Genomic DNA, 27,170 nt, shown 5'->3' with positions numbered 1-27,170 from the left:
TGATTCTGGGATAGTGTTTCCTGCCTGCCAGGATATGCTGATGACAACTTACAATGATATCCTGCCTGGTCTTGAAAGTGCTGATATAGTGGTTATAATGGAAATCATCCATCTGTCGGAGGATGGCAGTCATGCAAGCCACAAAGCTGCCCTGGAAAAGAGAAAGGATCATTAACTGAGGTTTTGTACAGAAGGAGTCCCTCCCAGGATGCTTTGGGAAAATTTTACTACCATCAGACTGAGGACAATGGGATTCTACTCTAGAGGAAATATGTTGAATACAGGGCTCTAAGGCAATGTGGCTCGGTTTGTGCTCAGGTCTTGAGAGGGTTGGCTCCTTTGTACCCCTCCCAGCAATAGGCTATCCCCTCTGTGTGACTGATGGTGTAACAGCTGACACGATGGGCACACTGCACTGGGTACACTACACTAGGATGGGTACGCTACACTGGGTACACTACACTAGGATGGGTACGCTACACTGGGTACACTACACTAGGATGGGTACACTACAGTGAGATGGATTCACTACACTAGGTATACTACAGTGGGTAGACCAACAGTAAAGGCCATGAGCAGATGTCTGAAGTTGCTGCTCTGAACCAGCTCTCTTTGCCCATGGATCTTCCTCATATCAGATATATTGGCAATTCTAAATTTGACTTTTTCTCAAAGAATCCATCACTGTCGATTTTTTTTTCTATTTTCCTCCATCTCTCTTTAATTCTTCCTTGTTTCCCTTATATAGCTTGCCTAGAGATGTACTATTTAAGACTGTCCAGATGCAAAAAACCCCTGAGTGAATTCTATGGAAACCCTTATGAGCAGAATAGACCAGGTAACCCAGGCCTTGGGGTTCTGGCAATATGATCTGAGATGCCTGGCAGGGCATCCCTGGAGATCTAGCGCTCTAAACCTCAATTCAGGAAAGGCCAGAATAAGAACCCCAGGGCAAGATCAAGCAGAGGTTATCACTCCATGCAAAAGTGTTGCAGGGGACAAAAGCTAGCCTGGGTGCAAAACCCTAATTCAGAAACAAAGTTAGATAAATGAGCAAATCTAAGAAAATACGGTACAGAATTTTCAAATTTGCAATTTTTTAAAAATGCAAAAAAAAATCATGTTCTCCCTGAAGAGGAGACAAAAATCACCTCTCTCCTCCCCACTTTGCAGTAGTGAGGACTATGGGTATGCATGTCAGGATCGGTGGATGCTTTCAGTAGTTTTCCCTGATTTCTTTTTAAAATTCTTTGTTCCAGGGGCAGCTACAATGGTGGGGAGAGGTCTCTATTCAGAAATGAAAGTCATAGAGAAAAATAAATCAACATAAATTCAAGAAATGTTTAAAAACGGCTCTCACTATGTGGGGAGATTGCCGGCTCATCCCAATCACTGTCCGATTGATCCTCCTCAACAGGCGCTCCATGATCAGCTGGATGTGCATCGAGGTAGGGCCCTGGGAGAGAAACACAAGTGAAGGCCGGGCATGTCACACCTGAAGTAGTGCCGTATCCCAGAGTGCTCTGCTTTAACAGCCTCTTCTTAGCATCTAACTGACCTCTTTCCTTTAGAAAAAGAGACTGATTAAAAAAAAATCGTAAGTATTCATCTGAGTGAATGATGATGAATATGAGATCTGAAAAAACAGTCCTTTGTGACTATGTCCTAATGCAGACAGCTTATCATTAATTCCTTCATTGGCTCAAAAAATATTTCCTAATTAATTACTACATGACCCCAACGTGTCAGTTATAGACTTAGGACTAGAAATCAAGTCCTCAGTTTAAACGGTGTTAATTAGAGAACAGCTAAGTGGATAGAGTCCTGCAAATTCAAATCCAAACTCGGGCACTAGATGTTTACTAGCTGTGTGACCCCGCAAGCCACTTAACCCTAACTGATCTCAAAAAAAATAATATTGATGGTAATTTTTTTATATGCTCGGTATATTTTATAGTCTATTGTTATTCAGTTGTGATTCCATTTGGGGTTTTCTTGGCAGGCACTGCAATGGCTGGCCATTTCCTTCTCCAGTTCATTTTACAGATGAGGAAACTGAGGCAAGCAGGGTGAAGTGACTTGCCCAGGGTCCCCCGGCTGGTAAGTGTCTGAGGTTGGATTTGAATTCAGATTTTCCTTTCTGCAGTCCCTGTGCAACATGCATTACCGGGTCCCTAGTTGCTCCTTAACAATCTATTAGCTTATAGTAATCGTACCAGAATATTTACGCTCATTCTATAGGGCTTGGAGTATAACTTTGCATTTTGCATGAACTGGTTACAGTCACAAGTTACTGGCAAGTAGCCTCCTTTCTTTGTGTCTCAGTTTCTTTACTTACAACCTGAGGGGAGTGGATTAGAGCAGAAGGATGACACTAATAAAAATACATCTCTGGGGGGCAGCTAGGGGGCGCAGTGGAGAGAGCACCAGCCCTGAATTCAGGAGGACCCGAGTTCAAATCTGGTCTCAGAGACTTAATACTTCCTAGCTGTGTGACCCTGGGCAAGTCCCTTAACCCCAGCCTCAGGGGGGGAAAAATACATCTCTGTGGGCAGCATATTGAGTTAGAAAACCTCAAATTAACATTATCTGTGTTGCACTGTGTTTTTATTTAGTTTGCTGAACATTTCTAGGTAATTAGTGCAGTAGATCACTGGGATTGGAATCAAGAAGTTATTCTTTCAAAATCTGGCTTAGTTAGGAAGCCCCTGGAGTTCTCTTTCCCAGAAGTATTTTTGTTACTTGTGGAGGCAATCGCCCAGAATCACACAGCAATTAAGTGTCTAAGACTGGATTTGAACTCAGATCCTTCTTACTGTAGTACCATTGCTCCATCCCTTGCACCAGCCCCTCTAGAAGCAACCATTCTGGTTTCCCTTTGTTTTCCACTTTCTAAACTTTATTCCCCTCACTTATCTAGTCTATTCACGCCATCCCCAGCTCCCCACATTAAAGTGTAAGCTCCTCCAGGCAGGTCCTCCATTGGTTTCCATCTGGCATATCTGAACTGCAAGACTGCCCAAGAAGCTGCATCAGAGGGGCTCCAAGATCCCCTGGGCCCTTGGGTGGGGCTGAGCTGGTCTCTGCAGAGTCACTGGGAGCTCCCTGTGCACACAGCCAGGAGCTCCCCATGCACATTACCCAGAGCTCATTGTGCACAGCACCAGGAGCTCCCCATGCACATTATCCAGAGTTCATTGTGTACAGCACCAGGAGCTCCCCATGCACATTACCCAGAGCTCATTGTGCACAGCACCAGGAGCTCCCCATGCACAGCACCAGGAGCTCCCCATGCACATTATCCAGAGCTCATTGTGCACAGCACCAGGAGCTCCCCATGCACACCTCAGGAGCTCACCCTGCACACCTCTGGGAGCTGCTGGTGCACAGAGGACCAGAGTGTGGCTGGGGCACGGGCCAACTCACCACATCCTTCCTATCCAGCACCTCCAGGATGTTTCGGAGCAGCTGGGAGCTGGCCTCCAGATCAGGCTTGCTGCAGTTGTCATCGAGCTGGCCGCTGAGCTGGTCAATGAGCAGGGGCAGCAGGGCGTCTCTGCACTCTGAGGAAGGAAATGGGGATACCACGCGACTGCTGACTTGGAGCTGCTGGATCCCTGCTGGCGCTCTGCTCTCAGTCAAAACCAGAGTCCCTGCGCCGGGGCCAGGCCCTCACCAAGCCAGCCTCAGCATGGATTAGCTATGGTCCTTCTCTTCCTTCCTTCCTTTTCCCAAATCCTTCCTCAATCTCTTTCCCCTTCTCTCTCATTTTTTTTTCTTTCCTCTCTTCTATGTCTTCTCTCTCTCTTCTTTCTCACCTCATTTCGTTCTCCCTTTCTCTCTTACTCCTTCCCCTGCCCCACAATTTGTGCTTAAAATAAAAACCACAACAATCCAATTTCTGCAGAGAGGTAGTGAACCCAGTCGTGGGCTTGCAGTGAGGAGACAAATTCAAATTTTGCCTCAACTGATCACTAGTTAATCTAAGTGATCAACTGATGTTAACTAACCAATCTAATCTAAAGGCCAATCATTAACCATGTTCCAGCTTAGTCTTATCATCTACAAAATGGGGATAATTCTTCCCATAAATTAATGTGTAAACACAGAAACATAATTAGAGAACAAGGCAAATCTGGGCTTTGTGACCCATGAAGACATGAGCACTATCCAATATCCAAATTGAGTCCCAGAGAGGGAAAATAACTTAAAGTCACAAAGCTCTTTTAAGTTTAATATAATTAACATAAAATGATATAAACTAATATGTTAATGTATAATGTTATATATGACATATATATATATAATGCAGAATGATAAGGAAAAGTAACCTAAAGTCACATACCTCTTTTAAGTTTAACATAATTAATATAAACTAATACGTTAATGTATAATATTATATGTGACATATGTATAAAATATAGAATGATAAAGGAAAGTAACAAGTCACAAAGCTTTTTAAAGTTTAATATAATTAATATAAAAATATAAACTAATATGTTACTGTATAATGTTATATGTGACATATATAATGCAGAATGATAAGGGAAAGTAACTTAAGTCACAAAGCTTTTTAAAGTTTAATATAATTAATATAAATGAATATGTTAATGTATAATATTATATATGACATATTATATATATATATAATGCAGAATGATAAGAAAAAGCAACTTAAAGTCACATTCCTCTTTTAAGTTTAATATAATTAATATAAACTAATACATTAATGTATAATATTATATGTGACATATATATAAAATGTAGAATGATAAGGGAAAGTAACAAGTCACAAAGCTTTTTTAAGTTTAATATAATTAACATAAAATAATATAAACTAATATGTTAAAATATAATGTAATATATGACATATATATAATGCAGAATGATAAGGGAAAGCAACTTAAAGTCACATACTTCTTTTAAGTTTAATATAATTAACATAAACTAATATATTAATGTATAATGTTATATGTGACATATATATGTCTCAATGCTTTTTAAAGTTTAATATAATTCATATAAAACTAATATGTTAATGTGTGTTATATGTGACATATATATACAGAATGATAAGGGAAAGCAACTTAAAGTCACATACACTAATATATTAATGTATAATGTTATATGTGACATATATATGTCTCAATGCTTTTTAAAGTTTAATATAAACTAACATGTTAATGTATGTTATATGTGACATATATAATACAGAATGATAAGGGAAAGTAACCTAAAGTCACATTCCTTTTAAGTTTAACATAATTAATATAAACTAATACATTAATGTATAATATTATATGTGACATATGTATAAAATGTAGAATGATAAGGGAAAGTGACAAGTCCCAAAGCTTTTTAAAGTTTAATATAATTAATATAAAAATATAAACTAATATGTTACTGTATAATGTTATATGTGACATATATATAATGCAGAATGATAAGGGAAAGTAACTTAAGTCACAAAGCTTTTTAAAGTTTAATATAATTAATATAAACTAATATGTTAATGTATAATATTATATATGACATATATATATATATAATGCAGAATGATAAGAAAAAGCAACTTAAAGTCACATTCCTCTTTTAAATTTAATATAATTAATATAAACTAATACATTAATGTATAATATTATATATGACATATTATATATATATAATGCAGAATGATAAGAAAAAGCAACTTAAAGTCACATTCCTCTTTTAAATTTAATATAATTAATATAAACTAATACATTAATGTATAATATTATATATATATAATGCAGAATGATAAGAAAAAGCAACTTAAAGTCACATTCCTCTTTTAAGTTTAATATAATTAATATAAACTAATACATTAATGTATAATATTATATGTGACATATATATAAAATGTAGAATGATAAGGGAAAGTAACAAGTCACAAAGCTTTTTTAAGTTTAATATAATTAACATAAAATAATATAAACTAATATGTTAAAATATAATGTAATATATGACATATATATAATGCAGAATGATAAGGGAAAGCAACTTAAAGTCACATACTTCTTTTAAGTTTAATATAATTAACATAAACTAATATATTAATGTATAATGTTATATGTGACATATATATGTCTCAATGCTTTTTAAAGTTTAATATAAACTAACATGTTAATGTATGTTATATGTGACATATATAATACAGAATGATAAGGGAAAGCAACTTAAAGTCACATTCCTCTTTTAAGTTTAATATATTTAATATAAATGAATATGTTCATGTGTAATGTTATATGTGACATACATATATATATATATACACACACAAAAAATGCAGAATGATAAGGAAAAACAACTTAAGTCTCAAAGCTTTTTAAAGTTTAATATAATTAATATAGAATAATATAGTAATGTATAGTGTTATGTGTGACATATATCCTGCAGAATCATATGGGAAAGTAACAAGTCACATAGCTCTTTTAAGCTTAATATAATTAATATAAACTAATAATGTTATATATGACATATATAATACAGAATGATATATTAAAACTAAAGATATTAATGTGATTAATAGAAACTCAGGTTTGGGAAGATTGGAGTTGGAAGGGACATTTTTAAGAATTTCTAATCTAATCATCATTTGCGAACTGATTCCAGGTCCCAGTGGAAGAATTCACTTTTAACGTTGTGTAGACTTATGAGAATAAAGGGGATCATTATCTCCCTCTGGGAGCGTGGTGATCGTTTGTGGATTCTCCACCCCAGTTGCAGTGTAACCTTCACCTGTTTCGGCTCCATGCTGAGCTCAGGGGCCACATTTGTAAGGCAGAAGGGAGGTCACCCAGCAGGTATCAGGATACGAGACCTCCCAGGTGGTCTGGTTTGGACACAGAAGAGCCAGGCTATTGCACCTCCCACCATTTTGCCTTCACACCTTCTCAGAGCTTATCTCAGGGACTTAGTCCAGTTCATTCAAGGCAGAATCCAGCTCCAAGGCTGTCGCCTTCATTGCCTCAGTGGAGAATACCCTCAGACCTTGCACAGCACTTGGGATATTAGAGCTTATGATAATCAGTGCCGGTGTCTCCTTGTGGACCGTAACCAACTTAAGGGCTGGAACTGCCTTCGTAAAACATTATCCCCACAGTGGTGAACTCAGTGCTCATGAAAATACCCAAGGGGTGTAATAAATGTTTGCAGAATTTGTGGTTACTTATAATTCAACAAAATTAAACCAAATAGAGTAAGCTTAAGCCAGGCACTGGCACAAAAATGAAGCAGCCTTGCCTTCCGTGAGCTTATACCAGCAGGAAAGTGCCTAAAGGCTCCTCACTGTCTGCCCCGTCCTTTCCATCATGCTGGGAGCAGGGGGAGACTCTGGGAATATAGGACACTGGTGGGTTGTTCTCAGAAGGATGATGCAAGTGTTTGGGGAACTACAGAGACTCGGGATCCGAGCTCAGCTTCCCCTGAAGAGCAGGCTCTCGAGGCATCTGTAAACATCTAGCAAGCACCCTGCTGATTCTTCTGGGATAAGGCTCGTGGGCTCCAGAAGGCTGGGCGGACATTGCATCCCTCACTGCCTGACTCTATGGGAATGACATCTTGGACACATCCTTAACTTCCTTAACTCTGAGACACTATCCCTCCTGATTCTCTATTTTTAATCTCTGACCCCCCCGCTGAGCTCTGGATTAGTAAGGTCTCCCTAAACCATCAATCCCCAACCCGCAGAACCATTCCCCTGGAAGGAATGGTAAAATTTAGCTCTTTCAGTAGAAACTTTGTCATTCTTGGCTCTTTGGATTTAGGGCAATTTCAATAGACGTGATGGAAAGAGCCATCGACATCCAGAGAGAGAACTATGGAGACTGAATCTGGATCAAAGCAGTTTTTTCACTTATTTATTGATTTTTTTTTTCCTTCTCATATTTTTTTCCCTTTTGATCTGATTTTTTCTTGTGCAGCATAATAAATATGGAAATATGTTTAGAAGAATTGCACATGTTTAACCTTTATAGGATTGCTTGCTGTCTTGGGGAAGGGGGAAGGAAAAGAGAGAGGGGAGAAGTTGGAACACAAGTTTTGTAAAGGTTTTATGTGTATTTGGAAAAATAAAAAAAAAAGAAACTTGGTTGTTTCTGTCTTTCTTCAGTTTTTAGCAAAGTGTTTGGTTTCACAGTAAGATGACCCAGAGGTCATTTGTCCCAACATCCCAATTGTAAGGATGAGGAAACTGAGATCTAGAAAGGTGACTTGGAGGTTACATGCTGGTCAGTGCATAGTGATGGTTCTATATCTCAGAATCTCAGAAATGGTGACGTGTCCTTCACCAGGATCTGGAGCTAAGAAGTGACCTTAGGGACCATTGTTCTCTATGTGAAGAAAACAGAACCACAAATTTAGGGCTAGAAAAAGACTTGGAGGTCATAGTGTCCAGCTCCCACATTTTAAAGAGGAGGGAAGTGAGCCGGACAGGCTCCTACATGGGCTATTGCCTAGGGTCACCAATGGCAGAGGGAGTCTTTGAACCAAATGAAGAGTTTTTCCCAGGTTGAATCGGTGCAACACTCACCTGTCTGGTGAAAAAGGTGACTCTCCACTATCTTGGTCATGCAGTTCAGCTTCTGTCGGACGAGCTGGTTATCAGGGATGCTTTGGATGAATTTGCTGAAGAGAACACTGCAAAGGAGAACCAGATCTATCAGGGGCTTCTCTGGCCCGACACCCCCCCACAGCTGCCCTGATGGGGGCCAGCTGCCCTTTCCCAGCCTTGCTAGGACTTGGGCTGATGGGGAGTCCGCAGAGCACAGAAGGGCAGTCTTCTCGGAGGTTCAGGACAAATCTTTCTCTCACTCACCCCTTCTCAAAACATCCCCTTTCATCAGGAGCTTGCAATGACCTGGTCCTCCTTAATGGCCATCCTCCTGCCTCTAACACCAAGAAGATCCTGGATTGTGTCTCCCCTCAGCCCTTGGGCACACGGCCCCTATGAGTTTTCCTCAGGTAGGTTATTCGTGGCCAAAGTACATTTTTTGGTCTATTTGGGGGTACATGTATACATGTGTGCTCAGGGAGACACCGATCTGGTCAGTGATGAGACCATCCTCCTTTGCCAGCCCCAGGGTACATGTTTTATCTTGGCTACATCCGAATGACCAACTCCCTTCTCTTTACCTGAGTTCAACAGGATCAAACACCATCTTGACATCATTAATTATATTAGGAAGGTACTTCAGAGCCGCACCCTGCAAGAAAAGGAAAACATGGAAAGCTGGAACAGAACCAGTCCCCTCATTCTACAGCTGAGGATCCAGAGGCAACAAATAAGTGACTTGTCCACAGATAATGAGGGGCTTGATCAAATTTCAAACCCACGTTCTCTGATGACAAGTCCAGTGTTTAACTTGCTGCGAGAGAGATTCCCAAGAGAAAATCAAGAGATCCTGGAAGCGTGGAATAGGTTCCGGGGACAGGTTGATAGAGGGCTTTTATTTTGAAAACAACATCCACAATATCAATAATAATGTAAATGGAAAGAATAATAGGAATAAAAGAACAAAATCTGCATTCAGTGAAATTAAAATGATCATTCTTAATCCCAAAGAAAACATGTGAAAAGTTATCTCCCTTTTATCTTTTCAGAGATGGGTACAGATGATATCCCTCTTTTTTTTTTTTTAATTTCTTATAAGGAATTATCACCTAGAAAGGGAAATGGGAAATAAATTGAGACATATAGATGGTGTGAAAACAAAATATCAACAAACATATTTAAAAACTCCCAGACCAAAAATCAAATCAACAAAAAGAAAAGCTGTTTAAAATTTAGGCTTAAGTAAGATGCTAGCATTTAATTTCCTAAGTTCTTCAATAAATTATAAAATAAGAGCATACCCTCTGAGGTGCTTTCCAATTCTGAAATATGATTTTGAGGGACCCCCCCCCCCGGACCCTGGATCTCAAATAACCAACAAAGAATTAGAGTTTGATTTCTCCAGACCATCAGCAACATCCCCAGTGTTGGTCTTGGAGTCAGCAGAAAAATTTTTTTCTTTTTGGAAAAAGAAATTTCCTATTTATCCAAGGAAGATGGCAAATCTGGGAGCTTTCAAAGAATGTCATCAAAAAAGAATGGCACCAATGATCTTCAAGTATAAAGTCCCAGGGCTCTCACAATCCTATTTTTTTAACTCTCAGGGAATTTTCTCCTTCTCTTTTGAACACTTCCCATTTTCCTGGATCTCTTGATTTCTAAATTTATTACTCATCACTTCTACTAGACAGTGAGCATCTCACAAGCAAAGAAAGTATCTTACTCATTTTGAAATCTCCCAAGTGATCAGCACACTGCTTTGCACATAGTAGGGAGATAATCAATGCTTGCTTGTTGAATGAATGATAGAGAAATGAATGAATGAATGAACAATGAATGAAAGATGATGAATGATAGCAATGACAGTTACAATACTTGATTTTCTTGAAGGGGAGACTCTCCAGGGACAGAAGGACTATGTGTAATGGCACCCTTAACAATTGTCTTAACTTACATGTATCAAAAAAGAAAGCAAAGGCATGTGTGCAAGTAGATTTTATGTAAACAGGTGCATGAAACACAAGGAGCATTGGGAAAATTATCCAGTCCTTTCCCTCAAGCCCTCCTAGTGAACTAGAAATGTGATTCTTTTTGGCAAAAATAAAATAAAATAAAACTCGATCCCTAGACAACACCCCCAGTCTGTAAATCAAGTTATGAATGTGAATACCATACCAACCTTGATCTTAACAGCTTCTTCCAGGGGTCTGTCCATTAGATTATTAAAGGAGAGAAATAGATGGCGAATTGCATTGTTAAATTCATCCCCATCTTCACTTTGACCATAAAATCTGAAGGAAAAAAGAGGAGAGAGTAAGGAATAATTAAATTCAAATATAACCCTACCCACAAATGTGGGGCATGCCCATTACCTTATTGCTTAGTCCTCTTTAGGCATAAAGCAAAAGGCAGATCTGGAGTCAGGAAGAGCTGAGTTCGAATCCAGCCTCAGACAATATTAGCTATGTTATTGTAAACAAGTTATTTAATCTCTGTCTGCCTCAGTTTCCTCATCTGTTGAAAGGAGGTAATAATAGCAACTACCTTCCAGGGAAGTTGTGAAGAGCAGATGAAATCATATTTGTAAGGCATTTTGTCAGTCTTAGAGTGCTAAGTAAGTTTTATTTCTTAATATTACTCTTTTAGATTTTATAAGCTATTTAATTTGTCTGCCTCAGTTTCCTCATCTGTAAAAAGGAGGTAATAATAGCACCCACCTTCCAGGGAAATTGTGAAGATCAGATGAAATCATATATAAAGACGTTTTGCCAATCTTAGAATGCTATATATGTTTTCTTTGGGATTAAGAATGATCATTTTAATTTCACAGAATTCAGATGTTGTTCTTTGATTCCTATTATTCTTTCCATTTCCATTATTGTTGATATTGTATCCTTTGTGCCCAGCTGGCAATGTTGGCATGTGAATGGAATCTTCAGGGCAGAGACTGTCTATCCCCACAACTTGGCACAGTGCTTGGCACACAATAGGTGCTCAATAAATGCTCCTTGTTTTGAATTGAGTGGGTGAACAGAAAGTATAAGTATTTTCTCAATAAGGTGACAAGATCAAATGATCTTGACAAAAACACTGAAGGGAATGATGGGTATTGGTGGTTTCTCAAAAGCTTAGTTAAAAGGAAGGAAAGGACCTTGAGCTTAGAAAGATGGTGCAAGATCTTGAAGAGAGAGCACAGGGCTGGTTGGCGTCTAAGGAGGATGCTTCGCAACCAAGAAACATTAAGCCAAACATAATGAGAGGGAATGGAGAGGCCGGAGAGGGGAGGAGATAACGGCAGGCTGAGCTGTGGTAAATGCCTTCCAGACTCTGGGCCCGGACTGATACTAAAAATTATAATCAGGTGATTTGGGGGGAAGGGAGGAGGACAAAGACTGGAGGAGCTCGCATTTCCTTTTCTGGCTCATTTTACAGATGAGGAAACAGAGGCAAACAAGGTGGAGTGACTTGTCCAGGATCACCCGAGACCACATTTGAACTCAGGAAGATGAGTTTGTCTGACCCCAGATCCACTTGTTTCCTTGAGTTAGGAAGTTCAAGCACCTACCTCTGCCAGTAAAGACCAAATGGACCATATTTCTAAAGGGTTTCACAGACCTCAAAGTTCCCTATAAGTGCTAGATATTCTTCTTCTTCTTCTTGGGTGACTCGTGACAGCTCTGATTACACTGTTCTAAGGCACACAGCCTTAGATTTATGCGACACTCGTGATGCGCTAAGTCATTACCATGGTGGATCCCCAAGAACTTTTCTAAGGGCCTGCAGTCACCGAGACAAACATGATTATGACTCTCATTTTACAGATGAGAAAAGAAACCCCCAAGAGGCTGAGGATACAGAGAAGGGAGCGCAGGGCCAGACTTCCTCCTCTGCCTGCTCCGTGATCTCATTTTTGCCACTCACTCTGAAGGAATTTGCAGGTGTGGTTGTGGAATGAGAATACTCGATATGAGGAATGATTGAAAACAGCAGGGAGGACGTGGGAAAACGAAAGGAGAAAAAGCTGGATGTGGCAAGTAGAGACTGGTGAGTTTGGGGTTCACTCCTAGTGAAATTCTAGACCGGGAGGCGGATCAGACGGTTTACAAGAACTTAGAAGGATTGCTAATTACCAGGTGCCGGCAGGGATTCATTATGAACACGTTACACCGAATGAGTCTGAAAAGCTTAAATGCTAAGGTCACTTCTGGCCATCTTCCTGGGAGGGCTCAGCCTCTTCCCCACTACCTCCAGTTCAATGCACCATAATCCAATCAACCCACCATGGTTTTTAGACAGCCTGAGTTCACTGTTCATCTTATGGCTCCACTCGCCATTCACCAAACCCTCTCAGGCTGGCGCTCTCTTTCTGGGTCACCCAGACTGTTTGAGTCATTTGCTTTATTGGAATATAAGTTCCCTGGGGGAAGGGACTAGTTCTCTTATGTATCTGCAGCCCCAGTTATGATGAATCAGCAAGCATTGAAAAAGCATTTGCTGTGTGCTGACTACTGGGAGAAACAAAAAAAAAAAAAAAAAAAAAAAAAAAAAAAAAAAAGGCTGCTTCTCTCAAAGCAAGATTCTTGCCCTCTAGGATCATTTATTTTAATAGAAGGGAAGATAGGAGATAAGTCTCTGCTAAATAAAAAAAAAAAAATTTCCACTCATTCATTCATAGTGAATCAGGGGAAGGAAGGAAGGAAGGAGAAGATAAAAGAAAAAGGAAAGAAAGGAGGAAATAAGGAAAGTAATAAAGAGAGAGAAAGAAGGAAAGAAAGAATGAAAGAAAAAGGAAAGAAAGAGAAAGAAAGGAGGAAGGAAGGAAATTAATAAAGAAAGAGAGAAAGTAGGAAAGAAGGAAGGAAGGAAGGAAGGAAGGAAGGAAGGAAGGAAGGAAGGAAGGAAGGAAGGAAGGAAGGAAGGAAGGAAGGAAGGAAGAAAAGAAGGGAAGGAGGAAGGGAGGAAGGGAAGGAGGAAGGGAGGGAGGAAGGAAGGAAAGAAGGAAGGAAAGAAGGAAGGAAGGAAGGAAGGAAGGAGAAGATAAAAGAAAAAGGAAAGAAAGGAGGAAGTAAGGAAAGTAATAAAGAGAGAGAGAAAGAAGGAAAGAAAGAATGAAAGAAAAGAGAAAATAAAAGAAAAAGGAAAGAAAGAGACAGAAAGGAGGAAGGAAGGAAATTAATAAAGAAAGAGAGAGAAAGAAGGAAAGAAGGAAGGAAGGAAGGAAGGAAGGAAGAAAGGAAGAAATGAGAAAATAAAAGAAAAAGGAAAGAAAGAAAGAAAGGAGGAAGGAAGGAAAGTAATAAAGAGAGAAAGAAGGAAAGAAAGAAAGAAAGAAAGAAAGAAAGAAAGAAAGAAAGAAAGAAAGAAAGAAAGAAAGAAAGAAAGAAAGAAAGAAAGAAAGAAAGAAAGAAAGAAGGAATAGAGGGAGAGAGGGGAATAGGAAGGAAAGAAAGGAAGACATTTAATAAATAATCAAGTAATCAATCAAGAAACCAATCAAAGTCAATCATATAAAAATAACATAAGGATAGCAAATGACACTGATATAATCTTTCCAAGCAGCAGTAGTTCTCAAACTGACTGGGCCATGAAGGACACGGAGTGACCTTGGCAGCCTAATGGGAGAGCTGGGAGTATCATGCGATTTCCCTTGAATATAAACATCTGCTTTCGTTGACTCCTTTGGAGCTCCAGGGTTGTAGTTAAGGTTCATAGGCCAGTTTTGTGGTCTATATTTACCATACTAAGTGCTCTGGGCAGGATAAAATTAATATTAAGCAAAATCAAACATATTCTTTTATGAGCAATAGGGCATCTATCGGTGGGCCAGGAAGCTGGATTTCAGACTCCCGCTCTAAGGTTCAAGGCTGCCAGGCCCACATTGACAGGTGCAAATGGCTGTAATTGGCAGGTAGGATTCATTACCTCAGGTACAGCACACGAGATTGGACAATAAATCTGAAGAGGTACTTCAAGGCTTTCAGGGCTGCAAAAAGTAAATCTGTCTTGCTGGAGTCTTCAGCGTTACCCACATAATGGTTCAGCACTTTAGTGAGTTTCCTTGGAGAGACAAGAAAAGAAAGAGAGAAAATACATGTCATGAAGTAAAATATTAAATAAACATCCCCCCCGCCCCGGAGGAAAAATGAGCCACTGGATAGTGGAAATAAGGACTCAAAATCTCCTATGAGTAAGCAAAAGCAAATTCAAGTTTTGTGACTCAGTTTACCAACCTGTGAAATTGGGCAGAGTTTTATAATAATTTAATTAAAATATTTAAATAAATAACAAAACAAAATAAAGAACTTCCACAATTCCTTATTGCCAACAGGACAAAAGCCAAGCATTCAAGCCCCATCACCACTCAGCTCCAAACCCTCATTGGCAATCTTATTCCAATATGATTCCTTTTTAGATGGTCTATAATTCAGCCAAACTATATCATTAGGTATTCCACCAAGGCTTTCTTTTTCCTGTAAACCTTCACAAAAGGCATTCCTCACTCCAGGCCCAGAAGGTCTTTAATTATAGGTCATGGCTCCCTAGCACTTCACAAAAATCCTTCTCTCACAATAATCTGAGGAGGGTATCCCCATTTCACAGATAAGGAAACTGAGGCTAAGTAGCTTACCAAGGACGGCAGAAATAGTAAATGTCAAGGTGGGATAGAGCCCCAGGTCTTTCTGACTCCCAATTTAACGCTCACTCCCTTCTCATCTTTGCTCATTTTCCTTCCAAAAATTCTACCAGCTAGAACTTACCACTCCCTCCTCAATTCTCCACCAGAGCTCTTTATTTGGACTTTCCCTTTTCCCCATTATTATTCTACTTTAATTATTTTTGCAAAAGACTTAATTTCATCATCTGAAAAAAAGGCATTAATATCTGCTCAAAGGCACACTTTAATGGGCTAATTATTAGTTTTCCTGCTGCTTTTGGGGTGATTACTGTCTCCCAGCCCCCGGGAGATGGCAAGGTCCAGGCAGGAAAGGACCGTGTCAGCTTTCATCTTCCAAGGACCACACTGAACTAACTGAGGCTGCATGCAAAGCAGGTGGCAAACTGCAAAGGGCTACGGAAATGACAGTTGTGACTAATATCAATAGTAGGCCGGTGCCACAGGTGGCATAGTAGGTGGGGCCCTAAACCTGGAATCAAGAAGACCTGAGTTCAAATTTGGACTGTGTGACCCTGGCCAAGTCACTTAACTCCATCGGCCTCAGTTTACTCATCTGTAAAATGAGCTGAAGAAGAAACTGGCCAACCCCTCCAGGACGTCTGCCAGGAAAATCCCAAATGGGGTCACGAAGAGTCAGACCCAACTGAAACAACAAAGATTTTCTGTAATCGAAACCTTAAAACCATTCTGGTACTGACCCCTGAAAGGTAGGGGGCACATGGGAAATACTGCATATGCATAGCATTCGTTTTTGCAGGTTTTTTCCCCTTTTCCCCTCTTCTTCCTCTTATTAAAGTTTTTTGTTTTGTTATAAGGGATGGTTCTTCAGGCCCTAGTCTGTAAGCTCCTTAAAGACTGGGACTGCCTTCTGTCTCTTTTTCTATCCCCAATACTTAGTATAGCACCTGGTACATAGTAGGTACTTAATAAATGTTTAAAAATTGCTTATTAATTGCACCGTAAGCTTCATTGTAGCCATTCTAACTAGAGAAGCAGAGTTAGTACCAAGGCACGTCGGGGGGACTCTCCTGTTAAGGAGTCATGGAAAGACATGGGAAAAGAGGGCCTAAGATGGGCAGCTCTGGAGAGAGAGATAGAAGTCCATTCATGAAAGAATGGAGCCAAAGCAGCTTTACTTTATTTATTTTTTTGGCTGAGGCAGTTGGGGTTCAGTGACTGGCCCAGAGTCACACAGCCAGGAAGTGTTAAGTGTCAGAGGCCGGATTTGAACTCGGGTCCTCCTGACTTTAGTCGCAGCATCTTTATGTATCTGGCTCAGGAGAATGGAAGCTCCCGAAGGCAGGCTGGGCAGGTTTTACTCCATGTTCTCTCTGTGCAATTCCAAAAGCAAACACGATGCTTGGAACACAGTTGGTGCTTAATTAATTTCTTGAGAGACAGGGATAACGTTTGCCCAATAGTTGATTCATCACTATGGCAACTGCTGGGTGAAGCAGCGCCCTGGGCAGGGCAGACTGGCCTCTCCTCTCTGGCCGGGGAGCTTGGAGGGCTGCGGACACCAGGGGCTCCGGCTTCAAAGATGCTCGCGGCTTTGGGCCACAGAGGCTGCCCCGAGCTCAGAGGGGTCGGAACGAGCTTGCTCAGGCTCCTCTGGGCTGTTGCTGGGCCTCTACCCTCCTCTGCCAAGCTGCCCCTCAAGTGAGCAGACAGAAAATGAAGAATGACCTGAGGAAAGAGAAAGCACAAAGGACCAGGCTGCGGAAAGGAAAGATGGAGAAGAGATTCCCCTCCGAGGCGGCTGAGGTGAGCTCATGACTGGAGGTGGAGGAAGCAGGAAGAGCCTTCCAGGACACAGCTTAGGCAAAAGCCTGGGGACAGGACGTGGAATATTACGGGAACAGGACCAACACTGGCCAGTCTGGCTGAAATGCAGTTTGGGAGGAGAGCCCTCAGAGGGAGCAAGACTTTTTGCTGACAATAGGAAATTAAATTAAGCAGGAATCTGTGTTCTTTCTCTGTCTCTCTGTCTCTCTCTGTCTCTCTCTGTCTGTCTGTCTCTCTCTGTCTCTGTCTCTCTGTCTCTCTCTCTCTCTTCTCTCTCTGTCTGTCTCTGTCTCTCTGTCTCTCTCTGTCTCTCTCTCTCTGTGTCTCTGTCTCTGTCTCTCTCTGTCTCTCTCTGTCTGTCTCTGTCTGTCTGTCTCTGTCTCTCTGTCTCTCTCTGTCTCTCTGTCTCTCTCTGTCTCTCTCTCTCTTCTCTCTCTGTCTGTCTCTGTCTCTCTGTCTCTCTCTGTCTTCTCTCTCTGTCTGTCTCTGTCTCTCTCTCTGTCTCTGTCTCTCTCTCTGTGTGTCTCTGTCTCTGTCTCTCTCTGTCTCTCTCTCTCTCTGTCTCTCTGTCTCTCTGTCTCTCTCTGTCTCTCTCTCTCTTCTCTCTCTGTCTGTCTCTGTCTCTCTGTCTCTCTGTCTCTCTCTCTCTTCTCTCTCTGTCTGTCTCTGTCTCTCTCTCTCTTCTCTCTCTGTCTGTCTCTGTCTCTCTCTCTGTCTCTGTCTCTCTCTCTGTGTGTCTCTGTCTCTGTCTCTCTCTGTCTCTCTCTCTCTCTCTCTCTGTCTCTCTGTCTCTCTCTGTCTCTCTCTCTCTTCTCTCTCTGTCTGTCTCTGTCTCTCTCTCTCTGTCTCTCTCTCTCTCTGTGTCTCTGTCTCTGTCTCTCTGTCTCTCTCTTCTCTCTCTGTCTGTCTCTCTGTCTCTATCTCTCTCTGTCTCCGTCTCTCTCTCTGTGTGTCTCTGTCTCTGTCTCTCTGTCTCTCTCTTCTCTCTCTGTCTGTCTCTGTCTCTCTCTCTGTCTCTGTCTCTCTCTCTGTGTGTCTCTGTCTCTGTCTCTCTCTGTCTCTCTCTCTCTCTCTCTCTGTCTCTCTGTCTCTCTCTGTCTCTCTCTCTCTTCTCTCTCTGTCTGTCTCTGTCTCTCTCTCTCTGTCTCTCTCTCTCTCTGTGTCTCTGTCTCTGTCTCTCTGTCTCTCTCTTCTCTCTCTGTCTGTCTCTCTGTCTCTATCTCTCTCTGTCTCCGTCTCTCTCTCTCTGTGTCTCTGTCTCTGTCTCTCTGTCTCTCTCTTCTCTCTCTGTCTGTCTCTCTGTCTCTATCTCTCTCTGTCTCTGTCTCTCTCTCTGTGTGTCTCTGTCTCTGTCTCTCTCTGTCTCTCTGTCTCTCTCTCTCTCTCTCTCTCTCTCTCTCTCTCTCTCTCTCTCTCTCTCACACACACACACACACACACACACACACACACACACACTGAGCTCACACCCATCTCTGCATCCAAAAAGCGCCCCCAGAGTCCCTTGCAATGATACTTACGCATACGCCAAGGTAGCACTGAAGTGTTTGTAAATGTAGGTTTCAAGTACAGGATTAAAATGCTGGAACTTTATGTCTCCTATCAGCGAGATAATAAATACCTGCCAGAGGAGACAATGATAAGGATCGCGCCCCGCGTAATCCGCAGACGTCCTGGCCCCAGCTGGAGCCACCCAGCCCAGGTCTCTGCGTCCCGGCTTGCTCGATCTCCTCCTTCCCGTTCCCCCTTTTCCTTCTAGGACGAAGGGGAAGGCAAACCCGGGGCCGACCTAAAGACCTCAGCGAGCCGCGGCCAGGTTGGGACTTGTTAGAACGTTCCGGGTGATTTCCTCCTGGCAGCGGCGGGCTGGTCCCCAGAGCTGGGCACCCAGCGGGTCTCAAGACTTTCCCATAAACTGCCTCAATAGAACAAGTTTCCTTTCCTGTCCATCCTGTCCTAGGCGGGGACAGCAAAGTCCCAGGGCTCGATGTCAACCAATGAAGCAGCTTTTGATCAGGTCCTTCCCCGCCAACCCCCACAGCACGATTATTCCCAGGCCCATGAACCCGGACCTGGTGCTGGAAGGCTCCAGTGCACTGAAACCAACCCCCTCATCTGACAGATGAGGGAAGCTTCTCAGCTTGTGAACTGACCAATGACGTACAGTTATTGAACATACAGTGGGGTTTCATTAAAGGCTTACAGATTGGGGGCAGCCAGGTGGCGCAGTGGACAGAGCACCAGCCCTGAATTCAGGAGGACCCGACACTTAACACTTCCCAGCTGTGTGACCCTGGGCAAGTCACTTAACCCAGCCTCAGAGAGAAAAAAAAAAAAAGCTTACAGAGTCTGAGCTGGAGGAACTGGAGCAGCCCTCTAGTCCAGCTGACTCATTTTACAGATGAGGAAACTGAGGCAAAGGGAAATGAAAAACATTAAACATCGGAGCCAAGGTCTTATCAGTCCAGAGTCAATGCTCGCTCTACCGTGGCGGCCTTCCCTAGAGGCCATCTAGTCAAGTCTCTTCCTTCTGTGGAGGATGACTTGAGAATGAGGTAGGTTAAGTGACGTGGCCAAAACCCCACAGGGGAAAACAACAGAGGCAGGATTTGAACAGACGTTCCTTTGCCCGGTGGGCTTCTGGTTTTACACCTGTGGGTGACGTTGCTCCAAGGCTGTGACCTTGGAAAGGGAGGACGCCATCTTCAGACCCCGAATCTGCACCATGGCAGCGAGCTGCCACAGTCGACAATTAAATATATACAGTCATACTAGTATTTACAAAGCTGTAAATGAGGGACAGAAGAGCGCTTTATTTTCTTAGGAAATGAAACTCCAAGTCTCACTCTTGGGATCCACAAAGCAACTTTCCAAATGCACGCTCCGGGAGACACGGCTAACTTTAGTTTATCTGAGAAAGACCCAGGGGTTTTAGTGAGTGGCTGCCACGAAATTGAAGTAGGGCCAGAAACTCAAAGCGGTGGCCAGAAAAGCTAACGTAATCTTCAGGCCGCGTTAATATTAGAGTGCGAGACTCCAGGAAAAAGCAGGATTGGAAAATAGTCTTCCTGGGGACTCGGCGGAATATTTCAATAGACCCGAGTGGATGGTGGATGGCGTAACAGAGCCCAGACTATAATCTTGGAGCTGGGGACATCTCCCAGTGGTAACGAGTCCACCCTCCGAGTGTGGAACTGAGGAGTCAAGGGCGACATCCCGGTCACTTGGCTATCACAAAAATTAAGCTCCGGGTGGGCCTGAAAAGATCGCTCAATCCAATCTGTATTAGACCAGAAATCTTACCCACGATGATGACAAAGGGTAATGTGATAGTAATGACAACAACGGGCACTTATTTAGCGTTTTAAGTTTTTCAAATCATCTCATTTTATCTTCATAATTCAGTGCAATTATTATCCCACTTTACAGATGATGAAACCGAGGCTCAGATCAAGTATGTTTCAAGAACTTCTACTTGAAGGTTTCCAGTGAGGAGAAAATCTATCATTTCTCAACAAAGTCCAGTTTACTTTGGGATGGCATCAATTGTTACGGGGAGTTTTCTTTATTTAGCCTAAATCTGTAACTCTATAATACCCAGCCATTGAACTATAACTTAGGGCCAGAGTGATGGTGAGCAAGGGGACTGTGTCTGATCACCACTTAGCTCATCTGTAAAGTGAAAAGTTAACTGCTTGGACGTGTATACATGTATTGTATTTAATTTATACTTTAACATATTTAACATGTATTGGTCTACCTGCCATCTCAGGGGGGGAGAAGGAGGGAAAAAGTTGGAATAAAAGGTTTGTCCATTGTCAATGTTGTAAAAATTACCCATGCATAGATCTGGTAAATAAAAACTATTTAAAAAAATGAAAAGTTAGATTATGTAATCCTGAGGTCCTTTCTGATTCATTAAAAAATTGGTTTTAACCTGAAACTAAGAAATCCTATTAAAATAGGAGGAATTATTTTACCAAGTTTTTTTTTAAGTTATAAAATAATCAGGTTAAGTTTTAAATGACTGAGGTTTTTAAAATTTAAAAATCAAACAATTAAAGCCATAGTTGTAGATTAATGTATTAAACCTTCCCTGTCTTGTGGTGAACAGGGTGGAGTGGGAAGAAATTATGATTTCTTGTAGTAAAAGTAAGTGAAGAATTAGTTTCTTTGTTCTCCTTATTCTTTTGTTTTAGTCTCTCTTTTTGGAGTCTATTCTATCATTCAAGTAAATCTACAAAGCGTACATTATGTCCTATGGCCTTTAGAATCTGAAACAAAAGAAAATAACGCTCCATATGTAGAACACAATATAGCACCTGACTTCTGTGGCTTATTAGGCTCCTCTACAAACAGAGCTTTTGTGAGCTTTTTATCTTACCATTACAATGTTATGACATAAAAAAGAGCAAAAAACAAAACAAAAACAAAAAAATCCCCAAGTTTTTAGTTATGGTTTTGCTTTGACATTGTGGGATGTTGGACAACTCCCATCACCCCTGGGTGCCTCAGTTTCCTCCTTTGTAAGATGAGAGACTTCTGGGATTCCTTCCATCTTTGAAGCTGTGATCCAACTATGATCGGACCATAGCTATTTTGTGTTGAGAGGTATTGGGTTTCTCTTCATAGAGCCTTGGATGACCATGCTTTTTATTTTTGTTCAGGGGCAATTTAGAATGACTCCTGAGGTCAATTCTGATTCTGGGACTTTCCTCTGGCAGAGGGAGAGGAAAGAGCTAAAAATGACCTCTCGTAGGAGCCAAAGGGGGCCAAGGCTCCAGCCGGGCCACCTTTGAGATTCACATACACATGACTTTAGATGCTTATTACTTACCAGTGCATCAAATACAAGGAAATCATAGGTTTCATTGTCCGACATTTCCATCATTATGTTAAAAAGTGCATCGAGAGTATCTTGTAGGAACTGGAGAAAGAAAGAAAAAAAACAGAGTTTATTTTGACTCATTTCTGCGAGCCTTGATATGGGAGTTGGGCTTAAGAAGGACTTAGAAAACTTGCCTGTGATACTATCTGAAGGACCCTTAGCAACTTAATCTGAATCTCAGTTTTATCATCTGTAAAGTCGATAATAATTGCACTAAATTATGAAGAACAAAGGAGATGATTTGAACAATTTAAAATTCTAAATAAATTCCAGTTGCTGTCATTAATATCACTATTGTTATGCACCAGATGCCCTAAGAAATGGAATTATGGGTGTGTATGTGTGTGTGTGTGTACAGCATGTTTCACAGAAAGCACAACAGGAAAAGTGCCCTCAAATGAACTCTTAAATGATAATAATTATAAAGATAAAGATAATGATGATGATGTAACTAGCATTTATATATCGCTGTAAGGTTTGCAAATATCTCATTTGGTCTCCAGAACAACCCTGGGAGCTAGATGCTATTATTATCTACAATTTACAACTAAGGAAACTGAAGTTTGAAAGCAATTTGCTTGGGGTTACACAACTATTCAGTATTGAGACCGAATATAAACTCAGATTCAATTCTTTTAAAAAAAAAATACAGATTAAGTTGTTTTAGTTGGTGGTTGGGGCTGAGAATCCTTGGGAAAAATTACCCAGCCCTACTACCAGGGATAGTTTATGCTGGATGTGGCAACACAGGGAGAAGAATTTGCATATAATTTAAGTAATTATTCTTCTTAATTAGGTTCTAAGCTGAGTTATATCCGTGCGGATGAAGTACTATTAATGATATTTAAAATAAGACATTCTCTTCCTGCCTTATATTGTCAGTCCCTTCGGGGCAGAGACTGGTTTTGCCCCAGTATGTCAGTTAATATCTGACACAAAGTAGGTGCTTAATAAATGCTTATTAACCCACTGACTGACAGTCCCACCTACATTATAGTTCCCCACTCCACCGCTATGGCAAAACAAACAAACAGACAAAAAATAATAATCTTGCATTCAACCAGGAATAACAAAATCATAAATTTCCAATTAATTAAGTAATTTGACGTCGATGCATTCCAAGTCATGAAAAAGAGATTTCTAACCTTGCAAGTGTGAGCTTGCACACGCCCACACCCATACCTACCTTTACAATCTCTCCCCCATCCACCTCCATTAGCTTCTTTAAGTTGTGTTTTATGTTCTGAGAGTTGGAACGCCAATTTAACAACCCCAAGAGGTCAACTAGGAAGGAAAACCACAGACGTGAAAACATTAGAAAGCACTCCAGAAGCAAATTCATCTGTTTCAATTATACAAATGGATAGCCGGGCACGTGGAATAGTGGTCAGCCTGGGAAGATGATTGTTTGGGCTTTGGTGTTTAATGTCTCTTATCATTGGAGAGCCGGGCGTGCAGTTAGAAGCACCTGAGTTCAAATCCAGCCTTAGACACGTACTAGTTGTGTGACCCTGGACAAGGCTTAAGCCACTGGTTATCTTATTCCATTGGAGAAGGAAATGGCAAACCACTCCCACGTCCTTGTCAAGAAAAGTACAAGTCTAGTGCTCTATCCATTGTGCCATCCAATGTCCTCTCAATTTTATTAATTTATCACCATTCTCACCTCATCAGTGCCACGGTCAGGTCTATGTTTTAGGAACTTCCATCACTAAAGCCTTTCAGATCTCCCAGATCCTTCCCCCCAGAGCCTTATCTTAAATCCAACTTATTTTATATTTAGCTGCACATGTATGTGTTGTTTCCTTGGATAGAATATAAGAGCTTTGATATGAGAAATGTAGTATTTGGACATGACAATGAGATAGTTTGTTTTGTTTGATTATTCCTATTTATTATGAACTCTCTCTCTCTCTCTCTCTCTCTCTCTCTCTCTCTCTCTTTCTTTCTTTCTTTCTTTCTGTCTTTCTTTCTTTCTGTCTTTTCACTTTGTCGCCTCAGTACCCAGCACAGTACATGGCATCCAACTGGAGCTCAATAAATGCTTGTTGTTAGTTGATAGAATTTCTGAGCAATGCTTACTGGTTAATTCTAGGACTTTAAAGCTGTAAGGGACCTTGCAGGTCACCTGGAATCACAAAGCCACTTTTAATTCAATTCAAATGGCATTTATAAAGTCTATGCATATAGTTGTCTGTATGTCCTGTTTCCTAATGGAAGAGAAGTTCTTTGAAGGAAGGGAAGACGTTGATCTTTTGTATCCCGTAGGTATTTATTTAATTCTTGTTGACCTGACTTTACTAAATATCTGCCATTTGTCAGCCACTGGATCAGATGTTGGTGATACAAAGAAAAGGGAGAGAATCCCCAGCCCTTGCACAATGTCTGGCATTAAATTGGCACTTAATTAAAATTAATGATGGATTGATACCATAACACTGCCTGACTGTTCATTGTGCTCTCCGATTCACAAGGGGTTGAATCCATTTTCTCTTTAGCTCATCCATTTAACACGGGACTTAAGAGCTATGGCTACAGCTGCCCCCGTAGGAAACAAACATGGAGGCGACAGCCTCCTCTTCATCCATCCCACCTACCACGTGTGCTGCTCTTTGAGCAATGGTGTACTCCATCCCTCTGTACGAGGTTCTCTGTGACTTTCAGAGCATTTTTGGCAGTATGATGCAAAGACATTCTTTTGTTCTCCGGGACCTGGGGAGCTTGTTTTGATTATCTTGCCTGTGGGCCGGCTCTGTTGTGTCTGGCCACTTCTCTTAGTTGAAATGTTAACTCCAACCTCCAGCCAACAATGATTCATGAAAATAGAACCAATTCTGGCTGCTCTTGCAGATCAAAATGCCATTTGATCCTTGGGTGGATTTTATATCTGAAATGTTTGGATAGCCTTAGACTTCCTCTGGTCAGCGTCCTGACAAAGAACCCAAGCCAACTTCCAAGATGGCGGAGTGAACAAGCACCGACGCAGCCTTTTGGGGGAAGAATTTAAAGACAAGGTTCTGGGTTGTATTTCAATGGATTCTTTATAGGAGGAATGGAACACAGGAGCAACTGGGAGTATGGTTAAGGGCTCTCTCTGGTCTTATAGTATAAAAAGACTTGGATTCAAAACCTGGCTCGGATCCTTACTAGCTACATGAGTAGCTGTGCAACCCCCCTAATTTGTTGGAGTGTCCGTTTCCTGTTCTATAAAACGGGGATAACAATAACGCTGTAGTTACTCTGTAGTACGTCTCATGGAGCTGTAATGAGGGAAGCAAGCTATACCCTAAAGTGTTACAAAAACATGAATTGTTTTTTATGAGTGGAAAAAACATTAGAGTGAAAAATTTAGGAAGCTGGAGTTAGGGATCTGGCTCTTCTTTCCTTAGCAGAAGTTCTCTGAACTTCCTTCGCCCTTCTGTAAAGGAGAGGGTTGGCTGAGAGGATTTGTAGGAACTGAGGCAGAGAGAAATAAACAGAAACAATATACAATTTAGTAAAATACTGGAAAGATAAAACTTTGAAAGACTAAGAGCTCTGATCACTGCAAAAATCCACCAGTGAGATGGATGATGGAATCAAAGTGTGGACTGGGAAATGTAGTATTTGGACATGACAATGAGATAGTTTGTTTTGTTTGATTATTCCTATTTATTATGAACGCTCTGTCTTTCTGTGTGTTTCTCTCTCTCATTGCTCATTCTCTGTTCATCCATCTGTCTGTCTCACATGGAGTAGAGCGGAAGTAGGAAGGAGAGAAAATAGATCAAGTGGAAAAATAAAATTAAATCTGCCAAATAAGGAGATGAATAGATGATTTCTAAGGTCTCTTTCAGATCTGATATGATCCTTTGTGGAAGCAATTATTCTAATTAGGTATATGGGAGTTGAAAATACGACTCAGTCTAGTAGAGAGATGAGAGTTAAGAGTCAGAGGATCTGAATTCATATCCTGTGTGACCATAAGCAAGTCACTTCCTTTCTGGAGCCTCAGTTTCCTCATCTGCAAAATGCGGTGAAATTAGCTCTAAGGTGAAGTCTGAGTTCTTGGGCATTCTTGATGTAAAATTTTCCTCAGATTTGGAGCTGAAGTTCCTGAACTTTGGTATTTGACGTACTGTTCTTGACATCAGAAAGGGACAAATTGGGTGGAGTTGATGACCTCTCTCAAATATAAATCCTATGATCTTGAAGACTAATTGATAGAAAGGCTTTTCCTAACCTAAAATCTTCCTGTGTGACTTTTGGTCATTAATTTTAGAGGCGCCCTATGTGACTGTCTTGGCAGGGAATGCTGTATTTTGGGATAGAAGGAGGGTTGACCTGGAAGTGTGATGGAGTCCTGAATCCCAGGGGTTCTTGCTGTGGCTTTCTTTCTCTAAGCCTAGAGCTAAGGTTCTAGTAACTGGGCTCTTGGTCCAGGATGCCTGACAAGAGACAGAAAGTGGTTTCCATAGAAACTGGCTTGTCCCTGTATGTGTCCTGATCCGTCATCTAGGGCCACCTAACTCCTGAATGCAGTCCTGATCTGAACGAATCAAACTTGTCTCTGAGCCTGAAATATAGCCTCAAGTAGGTTACCTATTATAGCATTCTCATTAAATCAAATCAACAAGCATTTATTAAGCACTTACTATATGCCATGCCATTGCTAAGCATAGGGAAAGTCCAGAATAGTTCCTACTCACAAGGAATTTATAACTGAGTATCTTCCAGTCTTAGTACCAAGGCTAATTTTTTCCACTTCATGAGACCGAGTCTTTATTCACCTTTTGAGGGTTTGTGTCTCCCAACTTGCTTCCTCACCTGAAGCCCCTGTGGTGATTCTGACTAAATATCCTCATCAAGCAATTATATTCTATTAGGAATATAGGAATTATATTCTATTAACAATATGGGAATTATATTCTATTAGGAATATGGGAATTACATTCTGTTAGCAATATGGGAATTCTATTCTGTTAGCAATATGGGAATTCTGTTCTGCTAGGAATATGGGAATTCTATTCTGTTAGGAATACAGGAATTCTATTCTGTTAGGAATACGAGAATTCTATTCTGTTAGCAATATGGGAATTCTATCCTACTAGGAATGTGGGAATTCTGTTAGGAATATGGGAATTCTATTCTGTTAGGAATATGGGAATTCTATTCTGTTAGGAATATGGGAATTCTATTCTGTTAGCAATATGGGAATTCTATTCTGTTAGCAATATGGGAATTCTATTCTACTAGGAATATGGGAATTC

At 40.9% G+C, this 27,170-nt stretch overlaps 1 protein-coding gene across 2 annotated transcripts in view; it reads right to left on the bottom strand.

Moving 5' to 3' along the window:
• Positions 1-27,170, bottom strand: part of DOCK5 (dedicator of cytokinesis 5) — a 241,128-nt gene that overhangs the window by 58,395 nt on the left and 155,563 nt on the right. For both annotated transcript variants that reach the window (XM_074285430.1, XM_074285431.1), the window contains 10 exons: positions 23,108-23,205; positions 21,871-21,960; positions 18,554-18,654; positions 14,495-14,629; positions 10,752-10,863; positions 9,154-9,224; positions 8,552-8,658; positions 3,427-3,563; positions 1,361-1,456; positions 53-151 (listed from right to left, as the gene is read on the bottom strand). In XM_074285430.1, coding sequence (XP_074141531.1) covers positions 53-151; positions 1,361-1,456; positions 3,427-3,563; positions 8,552-8,658; positions 9,154-9,224; positions 10,752-10,863; positions 14,495-14,629; positions 18,554-18,654; positions 21,871-21,960; positions 23,108-23,205 — 1,046 coding nt within the window. The remainder of the gene's footprint in view (positions 1-52; positions 152-1,360; positions 1,457-3,426; positions 3,564-8,551; positions 8,659-9,153; positions 9,225-10,751; positions 10,864-14,494; positions 14,630-18,553; positions 18,655-21,870; positions 21,961-23,107; positions 23,206-27,170) is intronic.

Source organism: Sminthopsis crassicaudata, chromosome 2 (genome assembly GCF_048593235.1).
Source record: "Sminthopsis crassicaudata isolate SCR6 chromosome 2, ASM4859323v1, whole genome shotgun sequence".
NCBI lineage: Eukaryota > Metazoa > Chordata > Mammalia > Dasyuromorphia > Dasyuridae > Sminthopsis > Sminthopsis crassicaudata.
Note: the sequence above shows the minus strand (reverse complement) of the source record. Positions and strands in the feature narration are given on the sequence as shown.